Below are 19,083 nucleotides of genomic sequence, written 5' to 3'. Positions count from 1 at the left end.
GGAAGGGACATGGCTCTTAAAGTCTCTTTCACGTCTAGGATATTTGATTCCACGCAACAAGAATCTTTCATTCCCAGAGTGCTGTGCTGTATTTTATGTGCACATATGCTCTTTTGAATCATGGACAACTTTATTACTTAACATTACTTAACATTCATTATCATGGTTTCTGGTGGATCCTTTTTTTTTTTTTTGAGACAGACTCTTGCTCTGTCACCTAGGTTGGAGTGCAGTGGCATGATCACAGCTTACTCCAGGCCTCCCCGTCTTGGGTTTAAGCTATCCTCCTGCCTCAGCCTCCTGAGTGATGGGGACCAGAGGTGCAAGCCACCACCCTTGGCTAATTTTTTAATTGCTTTAGAGATGGGGTCTCACTACGTTGCCCGGGTTGGTCTCAAACTCCTGAGCTCAAGCAATCCTCCCACCTTGGCTTCCCAAAGTGTTGGTATTACAGGTGTGAGCCATGGCGCCCACAGGAAGTGTTCTTCCCTTACCCTGAGAAAAACCTGTTTCTGAAAACCACTGCAGCTTCACGGAGTTACTTTCCTTTCTCTCTCCCAATTGACTTCAATCCACAAATGACTGAATATGCATTTATTGAGGGCCTGGCCCGATGTGTCCCCTACATTGTGCTCTTGGTTGTCACTCAGTTCATTGTCAAGGCACTCTTGGGAGGCAGGGGGTATATTAGAGGAATCAGAGGCTCACAGAAGCTAAGTAACTTACTCAAGTTTATGCAGCAAAAAGAAGGTAGCACAATACTGTCAAACCCGAGATTTCTGATTCTATGTCTAGGGTTTCTGTTTGTTATTGTTTCTCTAAATTGGGGTTTCCCAAAATGGGAGACTCACTCTCCAGGTGTAAACCCAAGCTGGTTTTAAATGGTTCATGGAGAAGGCAGGAAAAATAATACTGAATCACATGACAGGAAAGTTGTTTTCTTTTCAGTTCTCTCAAACATCCTGATTAGTCAAGTGGAAAATGGGCTTGGTGTGAATGCGACTTTAGTATATGTTGAATATTTGCTAATATCCCCTCTTAACAGAGAGCTGGTCTCAGGCTTAGCAGCCTCAATAGCAACAGGGTTTAGCAAGAATTTAATAAGATATGTTTTTATTTCATCTTCTATGTTTGGAACATGATATTGTTTTTCTTCACATTGGTGACATAAATTTGACTTTTAAGGAAAAAAATTAAAGGGGAAATAATTAAAGAAAAGTACTGAATAATTTAGAATTCAGGTGTCTGAGCATAATGATACAGGTCATGCATGTGCATCCCTGGGAATGAGGCTGGGAGCAGCTCTCCATTGATTCATGCTGCCTCCCTCACTCACAGGACACACGGGGCTTCATATGATCATCATGACACTAAGTTCTGAATCTGCTCTTTATTTATTTCCCTTAGAAATGTATAGAAGCAATTATAACGAAAGCCATACTTGCCCTTAGGACCACTGAGGTGTGCTTCTTAAGCATACATTTTATAACCGAAATCAACCCAAGCTAGTAATGGAGTCTTAAAACCTAGAAAAAATATGTAAGTTTATTGCAAAAGATAATATCCCATTTAAAACAGTTTAGAAATTTACAAAACCTTACATCAGTACATCGTCTTTAAGAAGGTACTCTATAGATGAGCTGGTATTAAGTTCCAAGGATAGTGAGTACGCATTTATGCATTGTTTTTTAAACTACAGAGAAAGCAGCTACATAAACTCCTGCAATTTAAGTTGATGTATTGGTCTTTTTCCTTTCAATTTTATAAAAGTAATTTTTGCTAAATTAATACCTCTCCAGAAAACCAGATCACCTCAAGTACAGCATTTCTGTAGAATATCATGGTAGATGTTACATAATATTTTACAAAGAAGCAGTGATTTTCACATGAACAAGTGAGTATGCAGTTTTGGTATATGTGTGTATGGTGTTTTAAATATAGAGACAATCATTTTTGTTCATCAGGAAAGTGTTTATGGAATCCTGTTTCCTCATAATGATTTTAAGTATCAATTTTTCAGAAGAGAATTCCTTCCCAGTTCCAGGTCAGTGGCCCAAGCAATGCGGTGTTGTGCTTTAGTGTAGAATCAGTATAGCCTTGTTTGGCTGTATTTCTAGAAATGTCAACATTTCCTCTTTTTTTTTTTTTTTTTTTTTTTTTTTTTTGTTGTTGTTGTTGTTGTTTGTTGGGGAAGTGCACAAAATGTCAACATTTCTAGTCCCAGTTTTATTTAATTCCATTAAGGGTTCATGTGAGGGCCCCAACTGGAAACATATCTATGACCACATGAGCTTATTAATTTTGTGTGAGGTACCTCAAGCATCTCTTTATCTTGCCAGGCTAACTTTGGCCAGTAATCCAGCTCAGCTCTGAGTCACTCAGCTCACGTAATGCGGAACGTGCTAAGAGTTTATAAAGTAGGAAAGCATATGTTCTTATCTCTATTCAAGAATGGACAAACAGGCTCTGGAAATTTAAGCCATTTGCCAAAGGCTAGTGGGATAGACTGCTTGGTTGTCTGGGTCTCTTAATTCTAGGAACAGGGTTTTTACATTCTAGCATGATGCCCGAGAATGTAAATTCATATGAAATTAGTGTAAGCAAAGCAAATTAAGATAGAAGCTCTACTACAAGATAAAATTACATAAGAGATCCCAAATGATTTCACTTTATTAGATTATCCTCTATTCTGTTCTTTTCCATTGCTGGGACCAACTGAGAGTCGATTGTATGGATACAGGAAAAAAAAAATCTGTGGCTTTTAGATAGTGGTAGCATATCTTATTGAAATGTGGTTTCTTAAGTATGACAAGTGTATTTATCTTAATTCTAACATGACGTTATATATTCCGGTCTCATTCTGTGGGCTTAAACATTACACTAGAAACAGAACAAGAACATCTTGAATGACATTCCAAGACTTAAATAGTGCAAGCTGATATTCCTTGCCAAATTTCCCTTTCATTCTCACGGAAATAGCTTTGTGCACTGCATTGCTATGACAGGGGAAGGTGAAACCATCAGAGTGGTTTGCTCAATTAGGCTCCATTTGCAGTGGGGTAGGTACATCTCACAAACACACAGGACGCTGTGCTCTGCAAAGATTCTAGTTTAGACACTGGATCTTCAGCCAAGGGGATTACAAAATACCTTCTTCGTTTAATGTATGTTTAGTTTCAGGATCCCTTTCTAGCAATGTCAATCTAACCACATGCTGATGGAGAATTGAATTCAACCAGAAGGTATCTGAGCCTTTCCATCCTACCCCTCATCCACAAGAGTATGTAGCAATTACTTAATTATATTACTTTAGTCATTTGTTCAGCCATGCAAGCTTGACTGGGTCCACATGTATGCAGGTCTTGTCAAAAGAATGAGCCAGACCTTGAAGAACTCAGACTTTGGGATAGGAATGTATTTAAAACTAAAATAGAAAAAACTATATCCTCATCCCCAGTCCCGCTACTTTTTCAATCAGGTCACCATTTCCTGATCACCAGGAAGGGAGACTGTGTTGATTAATATATGTTTGAACCTATCTACACGGCTGTTCCTGGGATGAAGGGATGAGAAACAGTGTTGTATTTTATCTTAGCCTTATCTATGTTACTCATAAGATGTAACTGATGGACAGGTTGCTGGATCTCATGATTTTAAATGTTGCAGGTAAGTTAACAATGGAGTCTTAAAGTTCACACCGAAAACAGACTCCACCCATTTGCCAGGTGGTCTCAGGCCCCAGGCAGAGAAGAAGCATGATGATTTAGGGTGGGCCCTGGAACAGCTACAACTGCTGAAATCCTCTTTGAATTACAATTGTCCAGCACAGCCACACCAACAAGTTTATACCCTGGGGTGGCCTGACTCTGCCACAGGCAGAAAGGTGCATGCACCATGAGATGACAGAGCCTTAATTTGGGATCAAGGGGCTAATTAAAAAGGAAAACAACCCAACACACCAGGGTGAACCTGCATTTTATGCCCTGCCCACTTCTCTTGTGCTTATTATGTATGCTGATAGCTTAGAAAACTGCCAGTTTATCTCATTTTTTCTATGGTACCTGCGTATAACCTATAACATCCCTCTATCTTCCGGCTCTGCACAACACTGTTTTTTTTCTTTTGGGTTGATGAACCCAGGATGGAAAGGAAGTGCTTAGCATCGTGGAGGTGTTGGAAGGTATAGTGTGGGGTTTTGCTCGTGGTGGGAATCTGGACTTGCAACTCAGCATGAGTTCTGGCTGAGTGTGACAGGGAACTTGGCAAGTGGTCACCCTAGTGTCTGTAAAGCCCTCAGCAAGCAGTGGCACGCACTCAGGTAAGGATGGTGGTCAGGTGTCCAGCAGTGGCTACATCAGCTCCAAGGCTCTTCTGTTTCACAGGCCAAAGGGCTCACAGTCCAGGGCCTTTGCAAAGAAGCAGGGCAGACCTTAAGTGCAGTGGATTTCCCATCTCAGGGAAGTACGTGGAGATGCGGGGCTGGGGGATGGTCCCAACCAGCTCAGATCCACCAGAAGCATTTCTTTTTCACCTTCTTGGTTTTCCGCCTTAAGTCCTGCTTTTCCAGGGCTGGGGGTTCTGCTGGGGACTTTGGTGGGGGCGATGCCTCCTCAACTGGCTCTGCTTCCTCCAGACTCTCCAAAACTTCATGGAACCTGCCTTCCTGCTGCCGAAAATCATACTCTACACTGAAAAACACAGAGAGGAAGGAAAGAAAGTAAATTTGAATCAGCACAGACTGATTCAGCATCACTCAGCCCCAACTAACGTGGAAGAACAAGAGCTTTGGGATCAAATCCTAGATCCTTAGGTACCTACTGGCTGTTTGACCTTGGGAAAGTGATACCACCTCTCTGAACCTCTAGTTCTTCATTGATTGACTTGGCACCTGTAATGCCTTCCTCACAGGGATGTTATTGAGGGTCAGTGAGACCTGATGGCAAGTGTTCTGTAAATATTGGCTCCAGTCTCTCTCTTAATCATTAATGGGTTTTCTTTGCATGTGTTATGCATGAAAACTGTCTCATTATTAAAACATTAAGATAATACAGAGCAACAGACAAGAAAACTGATAGCTCAGTTTCATCGTCTGTAAAATGGAGGTAATATAAGCACCTATCTCAGAGGCTTTCTTTGGAATCAATGTGTGTAAACTGAGGTCATATAAATGAAGTGCTCAGAGTAGTGCCTGGTGTGCGCTAAGTCCTCCGTATGTGTTAGCTTCTGTTACCGCTATCATCATCATCATTAACATAATTTCTACTAGTAGATTATGCCTTGCTCTTTGAATTGCATCTCAACTTAAAGATGTATCTTAGAGAGCTTTACATGTAAGACTGCCTTGTAGTATTCCTCAATATGATGTGTTTAAATATTCCTCTACTGATGGATGGACATTCCCATGCTCTTTTTCGTTGTTGCTGCTGTTGTTGGCTATTTTACTTGTGTGTTTTGGTGTCATTAACATACGGACTCCATTGCCCTGTGCTGATTATCACAAACATCGAGGAGGTGAAAATGAATTAATGAATTTTTCGCAGACTAGGGGTCCTTGAGGTCAGGGGACGTGGGTGTGGAGCAGAAGTCTGGCCTGTGGGGAGTGGGTGCTGATGCTGTCTGTGACCTCTGCATGTCTGGGAGTCAGGCCAGCAGGACTCAGAGGCTCTCAGCCTGCCTCCTCACTCTGGCTAACCCTCCCCAGAACCCAGAGAGCCGGGGTAGGAAAAACAAATCCTCTTAGACATCCCTGTGGGCTGAGCACAGGTTCCCTCTGTCCTTGATTGTCCACTTTCCTCCATGAGGAGGATTTACTTACAGAGGAGTTTTCAGTGCCAAGATGCTTATAAGAAAGCTCTTAAGCTTTTCGATGTGTTTGTTACCTGGTTTCATACCAGGGGTCTCAGAAGGCCCAAGGATGAGGAGCCAGCATGGGAGTGTGGAAAGTGGAGGAAACGTGGTCATGAAAACAGTGCATTCTCCTTGGTTAGCCAGGAGGAAAATGAAATGTTGCATCTGGTAGACCAAAGACCCCATGTTGGTTTACGATGTGGCATGACTGGCCAATGACTTTATACCCAGCAAGGGCTGAAAAACAGCTGTCATTAAAGGGACATCTGCCTTTGTTTACTATCCCCATGTCACCTCCCAGGGACGGGAACCCAAGTTTGTGCTGCTACAAAGGCATGTTGCCGTTGCCATGCATGACGGATGAAGCCCCAAAGGACGCCTTGTCCCTGAGCATTCTGAGATGGAATCTGAGATGAAAGAGGCAGGGCTGAAGAGTCAGAGGGGTGAGGGGGCCCGTTTTATAGCCAGACTGACGGGGTATTGGTTCTTAGGGAGCACTAGGAAAGGGTATCTGATTGTTTTGTTTCTGTATTTTTCATCCAGACTTTCTTCTCCTCCACTTACATCCCTTCTCTTTCTATTCTCCCTTGCCCTCTCTATGGGAACATAATCCTGGCTGGATGACCTATAGGCCATTATTATATTAAATTAGAATTATGTATTATGGATGAAACATAGGCTGTGTTTTTTAAAGCAAAGCTCTACAGTTTCACTGTGAGATCTTGGAGAAGTCATTTCCCACTTCCAGGTTGTTGTGTCCTCATCTGCAAAATGAGTGGTGCCTACGCAAAGGATCTCAGTGAAGCTTAAATGCTATGTGCATATACAACACGCAGCACAGAGTAGGCATCAAGTATTCAGCCAGTCACTTGACAAACATTTATTGAGCATCTTCTTTGTGGCAGGCCCTGTTCTGGCTCCTCAGGAAGGAATGGTAGACAGACAATCTCCCTGGCCTCCTGGCACTGCCAATCCAGTGACTCTGTGTCCTCAGTGCTGGCATCAGTAGCTGTTAGAGACCTTCTAGCCAAAGCCCAGAATTTGCCAGGCCAGTGGGCAGAGGCATCTGCAGACTCACATACTGACTCTTTATTTCAGGAGTCTCTATTTCAGGAAAAACTCTCAAACCATGTTTTTCCTCTGCTCTCACACAACAATCATCAACACAGAAGAAGCCTTCTATGGCCAAATGCATGGGAGTTTCTCCCCACTACCAAGCAGTGGCCACCAGTTGGTGTCTTCCAATTCAGTTCCAGCACTATCTACCCAGAGATAGCATCAGATTCCAGGGACTGGGGGCTCATTCCCACAAGACTTCCCCGTTGTTCCCCCCCACTTACAAGTCCAGGCCCGTGGAACTCCTGACCAACTAGCTTCAAGTTGGGGTTCCCAAAACCCCTTCTTTGGGTTTGATTAATTTGCTGGAGTGGCTCACAGAACTCAGGGAAATACTCACTTACATTTACTGGTGTATCGTAAAGGATATTGCAAAGGATACAGACGAAGGGATGCGTGGGGCAAAGTGTGGGGGCTTCAGCCCCCTGTGTAGCACTCCTTCCTCCGGGGTATGGGCAGGACCCACTCTGGAATCAGTCTCTTGATCCACAATCAGAGTCCTGCCTTAGGCAGGTGACAGGATGACAGGAGGACAGGAGAAGGTCAGAGAGACTCTGCTTCCTGAGGCCTGCTCCTGAGGCCTAACTCACCCAACATGATAATAAAAGATTGTAACAAGGGCTATGGCAGTTATAAGCCAGGAACCATGGGTGAAAACCTGTCTGTCTGTCTATCTGTCTGTCTATCTGTCTATCTATCTATCTATCTATCTATCTATCTATCTATCTATCTATCTATCTATCATCTATCTAATCTATCATCTATCAATAATCTATGTATCTATCATTATCTATTATCTATCATCTATCATTATCCATCTATATCTATCATTATCCATCTATCATCTATCATTATCTGTCTCTCTCTCTCTCTCTCTCTCTCTCTCTCTAGCATCTATTTGTCTCTATCTATTCATTCCCCCACACAGATAGATGACACACATACACACATATATAATCATAACATCACAGTCTCCTATTTCCAGGAGGCATCACCTGGTACTGCACCCCTATTTGTCTGGGGTAGGGTAGAGTGGGTTTCTGTCTGTACCACCTGAACCTCATTCATCCCAGTGGAAACTGAAGGAGATGGATCGAGAGCCTAGGCAACCCCTACATTTCAGCAAGGAAGGACTTTAAAATGGTGAGTTGCAAGCTCTGATTCTCACCCCTCTAGCACTGGGAACACACATAGTTCACAGATAGGGAGCATCTATATTCACAATGCTCCTAGCTCCTGAAATAGCCCTGCCCTCCCTACTGTGGCAGAAAAACAGTCTTCATCATAGAGTACCAGATGGGGCCAAAGAGAGTAGGTGCCCCCTCTAGGATTTTAGGAGTCCAAGATTTTCTTGTACAAAACATTCCATCCATCATCAGTCCATCCTGCTCTGGGCCTGATGCTGTACCAGGTTCCAGGAACACAATAGTAAGTTAGACAGATGTGGATACTGTGCCCAGTGTGTTTGAGATAGGTGATTAAATAACAATTGCTTTCAAAATATACTTCTTATTTCTCTCAACTACTCCTACTTTCCAGTTCTTCATCCATATGCTTCTACCAAATTATATGAACACACACATGCACCAGCTGCCTTCCTCTCCTTATATGTGAAGTGTCTCTGACTTCGTAATTCAAACAAACAAACAATGACAACAAATCAGCTGAATTTGACAAGATTTACAAGTGTCCTAATACCTGTTTAAGAAAAATAAGTTGGGCGCAGTGGCTCACGCCTATAATCCCAACACTTTGGAAGGCCCAGGTGGGAGGATTGCTTGAGGTCAGGAGTTTGAGGCCAGCCTGGGCAACATAGCGAGACCCCATCTCTATAAAAAAAATAAAAAATTAGCCATGTGTGGTGGTGTGCAGCTGTGGTCCCAGCTACTTGGGAGGCTGAGGTGAGAGGATCACTTAAGCCCAGGAAATTGTGGCTGCAATTAGCTATGAGTACACCACTGCACTCCAGCCTGGGTGACAGAGTGAGTTCCTATCTCAAAAAGAAAATGATATTAATGCTCTGGATGATTCCAGAATGTGTATAGAACTGGCAGGCCTGGGTCGAAAAGACCAGGAGATGGAACGGAAACTTTGTCTCACCGTCACAACTTGACGTCCAGCCCAATGTAGAGGATGCAGTGAGGGCCCCAGAGTTGAACACTCTTGGGTTTGAATGGAGGCTGCAGCACTTCCTGGCTGGGTGACCCTGGGCAAGTTTCTTCTCTTCACACGGCTCAGTTGAACTTGGGAGTTACACTAGCTACCTCGCTGGCTGGCTATGCAGATGGGACGCAATGACAGGTGAAATCACTGCACACAGAACACCGTCTCGGCCCACTCCACTATTCCTCACTAGGTCCTCTGCCTTCCCATCTCAGCTCCTTGCATCAACCTTCAGCTCTTCAGTAGCTGCACACCTTACCAGCAGCATCACTCCTCACCCCTCCCCACCATGTACATTCAGGGAAGAATACACTCTTTGTGTTTCTATGGAAACACAGCAGGGTTCCATTATAATCACTGGGATTTAGGGAGCTCCCCACTCCCCTCTTGTGACTGCCCCCACTGGTCTTGAACAATTTAAAGGGGATCGAAAGTAACTTTCCTTTCAAGACCAGGCAAATAGCAGAGTATGGAGAAGTGTGTGTGCTTTGGAAGGAAATTTATTAATGTTTTTTAGGCCAAAGCAATTTATTAACATAAAGGAAAATTGCCACTTTTCTTTTTATTCATCCGTTTGACACACTACAGTTTAGTTTGGAAGGGAGGAGAGGGAGTATATTTTGCTTTGGTGGTAGCTGCCTTATAAACGGGAGGGACAGCACCCTGTCATCTGCTTTTTGTCTTGAGGCTGGGTAGAAAAGAGAAGATGCGTTTCTGTTTCCTACTTAGCTACTTACACCATGCTCAGCAACCCCTTGCAAAAAGGAGTAAGTTGCCAGCTTGGTGAAAATTGAAGTTAATTCTTAGCAGAGGGTTGTTTGCAGACACTGGAAGACTCTCTGCTTTGGGTTTCAGCTCAAGGATCCAAATAGCACACCAATAACTTTTCTAACCTCACCTCCCTTTCACTGCTTCCACTTACTCTCTGTACCCTCCCACCCTTACCATCTTCCACTATCCGTATTTCACATATGCTCTGTATTCCATGCAGGATCATAAGAAGGAAGACAGGTGCAGAGTGCTGAGTTTGCAGAACCCTGGCTTACAGTGGAGGGCAAAGAGTAGTTACGAAATTGTTACAATGCAAGATTCTGGACAGGAGCCCTTGAGATAGTCCAGAGCATTCAAGGTATGTGAGTTGGTCCTCCTGAGGATGCATGGGACATAGGACCTGTGGTTCAGGGATGCTCAGTTGATTGCCTGAGGAGCCTTAGAGCCCTTCACATCCAAGGAGATGTCTGAACATGGAGCCACACTGTGTTTAGAGAGTGAGCTATGGGTAAATCAGAAATGGTAAGAACTTTCAGGTTTCCCTCTTGAGGGCACCTCACTAATCTAGCTTACAGATCAGTGCTCCAGCCATCATGCTCGCTGAAAAGCAGAAAGATGTTTTTCTCAGTAATTGGAAGCAGCAAGAGCCCTAAGTCATGACTTGTCTGGAAGAAGAAACAGTGAGTAACAAATAGCAAAACTAGATAAGTGCATGAGCAAACAACAGAGCAAGGTTCTAGATGCAGGATCTTGGCTGGGTAAACTGAAGCTGGGTGAACCAAAAGGAGATAAAAATGGATGTAGAAACAAACAAATAACAGAAGCCTGTTAGTTGTATATACCTTTTGAATTTGCAAAGTATTTTAATCTGTGTTTTTATTTTACCCTCATCATAGCTCAGGAAGATAGGAAGGTTGTTGCCCATTTAACAGACAAGCAAGTTGGCAAAGGGAAGTCACACTGTAAGTTACAAGCGGAATCTAAACCTGAAGTCTTAGTCTGCTTGGGCTGCTATAACAAAATACTGCAGACTGGGTGGCTTATACATAACATACATTTTATTACTCACAGTTCTGGAGGCTGGTAAGTTGAAGATCAAAGTGCTGTTAGTTGAGTATCTGGTAAGGGCCCTCTTCCTGGCCTATAGACAGCTGTATTCCCTCGCTGTGTCCTTACGTGGCAGAAAGGAGGGAGGGACCTCTCTGAGTTCTCTTTATAAGGGCACTAATCCCATTCATGAGGACTCCAAGTTCATGACCTCATCACCTTCCAAAGCTTCTACCTCCAAATATCATCACATGGGGCATTAGCAATTAATCTGAATTTGCGGGGTGCACAAACATTCAGTCTATTCACCTGGTTTCCTGACACCTGGTCCTTTGATTTTTCTGTTTAAAGAAGGATCCAATGTTTTAGCCATGGACCTAACTCTTTCCAGCATTTTATTCTGAGGAGAAGAAACAAAAAGAGAGTACCTGGACCACATTAGATTAGGACACATGGTAATTTAAATGGGCAAAAATAATAATTAAGATAAAAAGAATGATGGTCATTTATGGAATGAAATCTATGTGCTAGACACTATGCTACAAGTTTACATTCCTTCTCTCATGAATTCTCAAGTCCTGTGGGATAAATAATATTACCTTCATTTTATAAATGAGAAAACCGAGGCAAAGAGAGGTTAAATATTCTGCCAAGGGCATGCAAATGTAAGTGACAGAGTCAGAATCTGAACCCTGAAAGTCTAGCCCCAAAGCTTATACACTAAGATGTACTAGACCGAAAGAACATAGTAATCTGTATCTGTATGAAATCCTGATTGCAAAATGTGTAGGGTGGTGGGGGTGGAGGTGGTGACCAAGGCCTGGTGCTCCTGGATGACCTCACAGTCCCCTGTGGAACCAGACCCAAACTGGGGCTGGAGTGCACGGGGGACTCTTTATGGACCAGCTGACCAGTTCACCTTGGAATGGTCTTTCTCAATTTCAGGGCAGCCTCTATAGGGAGGCTGCATACCCAAAAAAGGTGCTCACCTTCTAAGGAGGCAGCGTATTGAAGATAATATCTGGGGTCAGCAATCTTGGGTCTCGTGTAGGCTGCTGATGTCTCCAGTGAGCCGTTTTGCACCTCCTTCTCAGCAGTGGGTCCTGCTCTTTTATAAAGAGACATGCCGACAAGCCACTGCCGTCAACTACACTCTAAGCAAGTTGGCCGAGAAGTGAATGATTCATGGCATCTCCCTGAAGACAAACCATCTTCCAAATTCCCCTCCACCTCTTCTTCATCTCTTGTTGGAGCATTTCTGTGGTCCCTGTTTCTGCAGAACACAGGTGCACCACTGATTTACTGACCTCCTGCAACTTTCTCTTTTAAGAATTAGCTGTAAGAATCAATGGATGCAGTGAGGGTAGTTTGGTTCTTGTCCGTTTGGATAAATCATGACACTTAGGAAGGCATCTCTGTGGAAGAATTACAGTTTTGGATCACAGGAACTTTAGTTTGTATGTTTTTCTCTCCCCAGCCTGGAAGGGATATTGTTCCTGAAACTTTCTCCTAATGACCAGTTTGCTCATTTTTTATAGGGTTTAATTTTGAGCTGCACAACTTGCAGCTATTTCAAATTGGCAAGTCTACCCCTTCTCCTAGGGCATCTATCTGCTGTTGAGTCTTCAGAAAATCACAGGTTCTCTTCTTGGCACATATATAAATGGGATCAAGCTGCAGAAATCTCTGCTGATAGCTATCTCTGAAAGAAATCTGTGTTTTGGGTTTTGTGACTCTGTGCCAGGAAGATCTGCCTGTGAAGTCCTCAGAAAGCGTAGATCATCTCCGAGAAAGTTAACACACTTATTCACTGACGATGCAGGGTCACAAGGAAAGAGGGGAAGGGACAGGAAAGTCTCCTGAAAGTAGGACCTAGTTTTGAGCCCTGGCTCCCTTGGATCTTGGACAGATCACTTAACCTCTCTGAGTCTCAGTTTCCTCATCTGTAAAATGGGAATGGTAATCCTATCCACATTTTAGGATTGTTAGGAGTCTGAAATGAAATGATAGACATATAGTCTTGGGCAAAATGCCTAGTGCAGTGGCTGGCTTAACAAATGGTAATGATTATTACACTTACTTGATGGAGAAATAAAGATCGGATCACTCTGTGGTCACCTGTGGCCTCTGTGCCAGCAGCCACTCATTTGTTATTCCTCTGAAATATTCAACTTGTGTAATTTTATATTTATGGCATGTATCAGCCTCTTTTGCTATTAATGCATTAAAATAGGTTTCATTTTTTATTGCAGATAAATTGCTGATGCTGTAAATCCTACTTCTTTTCCTTTACACTCTAGGGAGAAAAATAAAGGGATAATGCCATTCAGGAGAATCAGGGAATAGAGACAAATGTCTTGGGAATCAGCCTGTTGGGACTCAGAGAAATTTTACCTTTTACATTTTACATGTACCCCAGACTTCATGGCTGTTTCCCAAAGAGACAATTGAAGCTGTGTTTGCTATTGGTTGTTTTGGGGATGCTCGAGGGTGTTGCCATGACGTCCACGGCCCAGCATTTGTAATAGTCCATATTGCAATTTGATGAAAGCTGCAAATGCATCTGTGATTACTAGAAAGAACAGTTCTGCTGTGTGCCTTTATCATTATTTTTTACTGTGGACTTCATTGCTGGCCAGAGGGAGGACTGTGGCTGGAAGACAAGGCTCTCAAGAATTCACCTGGCTCCACGCTGGGAGAGAGTCATAAGCAGACAAAAAGAAAATACTAAATAATTTAAGTGAAAAGTTGGCTGCTAAACCCATAGGACTGAGTCCATATTGCATTTCTAAAGAAATGCCTTTTTCTCTGGTTAGGTAATAGTTTTAAGTGGCAGGCAAGGCCAGAGCTCAGTGGCCAAATAGCTTAACCAAGAAGGAAACTCCCGGAAGCACTCTCAGACCACCAACCACGTGACCTCAGGCGGCTCACTCAGCTCTCTGGAGCCACTCTCTCCTCAGTGATGTGGAGCCCTTGCTTTTCTCTTGCCGGGTGCACAGCTGTGAGGCTTTGGCCTGCATTCCAGGGAGCCTCCTTGTCATACGCTGAATATGAAAACTGTGAGGGGGACGTGCTAGGAACGAGAATGCTGGTTGCTAGATACAAAGGGAGGCTCTTGCAGAGAGTCTCCTTTACAAAATCCATAAGTTCTCTCTCTGGTTCAGAAGAATTTATGAGTGGATGCATCAATAATGATTAAAAGAAAAAAGTGGCCGGGTGTGGTGGCTCAAGCCTGTAATCCCAAGACTTTGGGAAGCCAAGGTGGGTGGATCACTTGGGGTCAGGGGTGCAAGACCAGCCTGACCAACATGGTGAAACTCCGTCTCTACTAATAATACAAAAATTAGCTGGGTGTAGTGACGGGCACCTATAATCCCACCTACTCAGGAGGCTGAGGCAGAAAAATCACGTAAACCTGGGAGGCAGAGGTTGCAGTGAGCCGAGATTGTGCCACTGTACTCCAGCCTAGGTGACAGCGAGACTCTGTCTCAAAAACAAAACAAAAACCAGTGGTTTGTGAAGTTTGAGAAAATGAGTGAGTGGTGGTGGCAGATTCTGCATGGCATTTAGCTTCATGCATGGTCCTTGGTTCCCAAGCATGGGGTGACCATACCCCTGTCCTGAAGTGGGGATGTAGTGGTAATGGTCAGCACTTGGACACCCACCTTTTACGCGTGTCTGCTGTTCTGCTGTTGACCCTCTAGGACTCACCAGAGGGCAGTTCTTAGCATTTGGTCTCTTGGCCAGAGAGCAGAATTAGGCTTTAATTACTCTCAACCTTTGTTAGAGGAAAAATGTCAGCCTGGATTGCCAATCAGTTTCTGATCTCAGATGAGGCCTGAGGAACTGAGAGAGGTGGGAGGAAGGAAAGGTTACAGCTCAGTCCCCTAAGTATTGCGTAATGCAAGCCTGGGCCCCAGAGTGGCCTGAGAGGGACTCCTTTTCTCTTCTCATTGGAAACAGGAGGCATCAGAAGATATGCCCGCTCCATGAATAATCCTCTCCTCTCTCTTCCTTTGCTCGCCCTTGCCTCCATTCTCACCTGTACCCAACATATATAATTAGGTCTCTATATGATCATCTAACCCTAAAATCAAAGCCAAGCAGAAAGGTAATTCATCTTTCCAAAGATATATTAAGAACTAAAGCTACTTTCTGGGCTATTTTACAAGCAAGTATTTTTCATCCATGGGCTGGTTGTCACAAAACTTTCTAGTAAATCAACTATCTTCTTTCAAGACCCTGATTTTTTACTTAAAAAAATCCTCAAGCTTTATTTGAACCAGCCTTTCCCAGGGAGCTTGCTGCAACTGCAGATTCCCATCCTCCACCCCACACTCTCTGATTCCGTGGCTTTGGGGCTGAAACCCAGCAACCAGTTTCCACAGACACCCAGAGGTTCCGATGCAGATGGTCCATGACCATGCTTTGGAAGCACTGTCTAGGGCCTGCATCTTCAATGCAAACCCTCATGATGCCCTTGGCTGAGTGGAAATCAGTGACGATCGAACATTCCCCTGAGCCCTAATATCCTTCAGATGAGTCTGGCATCTGGAAGGCAGCATGCTATGGAATCTGGCTTGCTGGAAGACAGAACTGTGTGCTCCTGTGGCGGTTGCAATTACTATTTCCAGAATAATTGTGCAAGTGCCTCACCTCTCTCAGCTTCAATTGCCTAATCTGAATGTTGAGCAAGTGCCTGACCCCCTCCTGAGCATCGGTTCCTTCATCTGTAACATGGGGGCACTTTAATCAATCTCATCGTTGTGAGGATTAAGTGTGAAAACAGAAGGTACTTCAAGTGATCAGTAAATGATGAATCCTCAGTAAGTGGTAGCTCTCTTCTTTCTTTCCCTTAAGTTTCAGCCCCACAGATCTCTTTCGTCAGCTGTTATCATTATAAAAATCATCAATGAAAGTCAAATAAACTAGCCTCCAATTATGAGGATTTAATCTGAATGCACTTATTTCCTTTTGTTGAAATTACTACAAATTTAATGGCTTAAAACAACATAGATTTTACTCTTACAGTTCTGGAGGGCAGAAGTCCTCCAGAGCTGTAAATCAGAGCTGTGCTCCTTCTGGAGGCTCTAGGAGAGAACACATCCCTTGCTTTCTCCCACTTTTAGGGGCTACCATGCCTCTTGGCTTGTGACCACAGCACTCTGCCCTTTGCCTCTGGCATCACATCTCCTCTGACTCTGATCCTCTGGCCTCCCTCTTTCTCTGCGGCCCTTGTGATTACACTGGGCCCATCCAGACAACCCACCCTGCTCTCCTCCTTTGAAGTCATTTCATCTGCAAAGTCCCTTTTGCCAAATAAGGTCACATGCAGAGGGTCCGTGAGTTAGGATGTGGACACCTTAGGCATTATTGTGCCTGCAAGCCTGGGTTTTGATATTTAGCATTAGACATTTAGCAAGAGAACCTGAAGATCTGATGTTCTGACTCCTTCTGCCAAAGAGATCACTGGGACAGTTCAGACACCAGAGAAAGGAGATATTTTCACCTGGAGTTTTGTGGTTCCCCACAGTCAAACTTTGTTTTCCCACTGCAGCCAGGACAGAAGTCCTGGGCAGTAATATCATATGGCCTGGAAGAACAAGGGTTTCAATGTCCTATGAAAGTGCAGCAAGCTCTCTGAGTCATCAGAGAAAGGGTCTCTCTTGTTGAAAGTATGTGGCATTCCAGTTATTTTAAAACTGGTAACCCACGGGCTTACATTCAGCTTAAAAAGATCCATTGAGAACCAGCTACATAGAAGCCTTCATTCCTAATAAGAATATTTGCTTAGGCCGGGCGCGGTGGCTCAAGCCTGTAATCCCAGCACTTTGGGAGGCCGAGACGGGTGGATCACGAGGTCAGGAGATCGAGACCATCCTGGCCTACACGGTGAAACCCCGTCTCTACTAAAAAATACAAAAAAAACTAGCCAGGCGAGATGGCAGGCCCCTGTAGTCCCAGCTACTCGGGAGGCTGAGGCAGGAGAATGGCGTGAACCCGGGAGGCAGAGTTTGCAGTGAGCTGAGATCCGGTCACTGCGCTCCAACCTGGGTAACAGAGCGAGACTCCGTCTCAAAAAAAAAAAAAAAAAAAAAAGAATATTTGCTTAATCCTTCATTTCCCCACCCAAGGGTGGTGGTGTACACGAATAGTAACAATGACTTTACTTCTGGACAATCTAAGTAGCTGTCTCAAGTCCACTACTGCTTTTCCTTCCTCTCCTAGTTAATAGAGTCATTTCTTTCCCTAATAAGAACCTACTGAGCACCAAGTATGTATGAAACAATGATCCATGACTTTGAGAGACTAGCCATTTGCTGAAGGAAAGAAACTTATAAACACTCTATTACAATGCAGGAGGATCAGTGACCTAGCAGACAAGGGCTCATGGCATGGGGGTCCTTTTGGGGAAGGATTGGATTGTGAGGTTGTCCACATAACTGACATTTAAACTGCAAGACTAAGAAATATCCACACGAAGCAGGGCAGAAAAGACATCCCAGGAAAGCAAAGGAACTTATGCAAAGGCACTGAGGAATGACAGAACCACCAGCTGAGCACCTAGTTCCCCATGGCTGGAGAGGAGCTACAGACTACCTGAACCAGGACAAGATTGTTTAGCAGGGGAGTGACATGGTCAGATTCTATTTTTCAGATGCAAGTTAGCAATCTGCATGGAGGATTACTTGAGATAAGGGAAGAGAGACCTGTGTCAAAAAAGTCAATTAGCATTCAAGTGACAAATGACAGCAGCCTTTTTTGAACCTGTGGCAGAGGAATTGGAGTGAAGGGGTTGGATTGAGCAGTTAGAATCAGTAGCTTATTTGGTGTATGAAAAGAAAGTCAAGGGGGACTGTGATATCTTTATGGAGTTGCCTCTTGGTCAATGGTGTTGAACAAAATGAGAAATATGGGAAGAAAATTAATTTTGTGGTGCAATGGGTGTGTTTGGGGATATGACAAATTTCAGTTGCCTTGGGATATGAAGTGGAAATGTCTGTATGTAGTTGGTTGAAAATTTTAGATGTAAAGATAGATTGACATAGATATCAGATAAAAGGTAGCAGAAAGTGGTGCCACAGAAATAAAGTCCATGAGTGCAGTTGAAGAAGTGGTGGGAAGAGACTAAGGATAAGAAGAGGAGCAGCCTGTCCAGGTGGACCCTGGATGAACAACACCTCTTCTATTTCTCTCACCTCTCTAGCACCTTTTAAATCCTACATAGCCAATCTCTCTCTTCACCCACTGAAAATGGTAAGCTTGCAACTCTGTCTTTCCAATTCCAGAACAGCATGCTTGGACGGTAGATGAAAAGTTTTCTGGGAAAGACCTCTTATTATTTTCCTTTAAAACATATTGGAGACATTTTACAACTTAAACCAAGCAGTTTTTTCCTGGGAGTTATGTCTAGAAAAGAAAAGCATGATCTCTGTAGTCAAAGACCTCTAAAGAAGCACTGCTGACTATTTTTAGCATGAGCGTAAAGATGAATGCTGGAGATATGGCTGGAAAAGTAGAGAAGGGGGTGAGGGAAGGAGGAGTAAGCAACTTAAAGAGACCTCGTGCCCTTGAGAAGGTGAAAAGGAGCCAATTCTTTAGGGCACCATTTCCCAAACTTCAATCACTCATTCTCCACCTTCATGGTTTTGCAAGATTCCCCATACCATCTACACAATTATTCACTTCACTTTTTTTCTCTAAATCCATTCACTTTTTGAATTTAAAAACATGTTTTATATCAAACAGGCAATATCACTTTTGGAAATGCAGACCTGCATCAATTACAGAAATATTTAAAAGGCCTAGTTTTAAAAGTTAAAGCCTTCAATAAAAAAAGTAAAAATGATTGTATTCTAGCTAGATAACTATTGCTTGCTCAGGGCTGTGAACCTGAGGCCTGCTCTTTCTTTGCAGAGAAATGTGATAAGCCAGCATTAGGAAGGTTTTAAAGACGTTCTAGTACCAAACTCAGATTTTCCCCTCTAGGTTATTGGAAGGATTGAAATAAATTTGAAAAGAGAACAACTTTCATACTAAGTAATTTAATGTTATTTAATCTTGGATACTATGGTGGCATTCACTCAACCCTTTGGGTAACTTGTGCTAGGATTAATGCTAAGGAGAAGTGAAGGAAGT

General features: G+C 43.5%; 2 protein-coding genes across 4 annotated transcripts in view; one reads left to right on the top strand and one right to left on the bottom strand.

Annotated features, from left to right (window-relative positions):
- DOCK2 (dedicator of cytokinesis 2) overlaps positions 1-19,083 on the top strand; it is a 447,672-nt gene that overhangs the window by 224,773 nt on the left and 203,816 nt on the right. The window lies entirely within an intron of this gene.
- INSYN2B (inhibitory synaptic factor family member 2B) overlaps positions 1,525-19,083 on the bottom strand; it is a 119,176-nt gene continuing 101,617 nt past the window's right edge. For both annotated transcript variants that reach the window (XM_010364885.2, XM_030926874.1), the window contains exon 4: positions 1,525-4,688. In XM_010364885.2, the coding sequence (XP_010363187.1) occupies positions 4,502-4,688 (187 nt within the window). In that variant the 3' untranslated portion in view covers positions 1,525-4,501. The remainder of the gene's footprint in view (positions 4,689-19,083) is intronic.

Source organism: Rhinopithecus roxellana, chromosome 3 (genome assembly GCF_007565055.1).
Source record: "Rhinopithecus roxellana isolate Shanxi Qingling chromosome 3, ASM756505v1, whole genome shotgun sequence".
Taxonomy (NCBI): domain Eukaryota; kingdom Metazoa; phylum Chordata; class Mammalia; order Primates; family Cercopithecidae; genus Rhinopithecus; species Rhinopithecus roxellana.
This window is presented reverse-complemented; position numbering and strand designations above follow the sequence as displayed.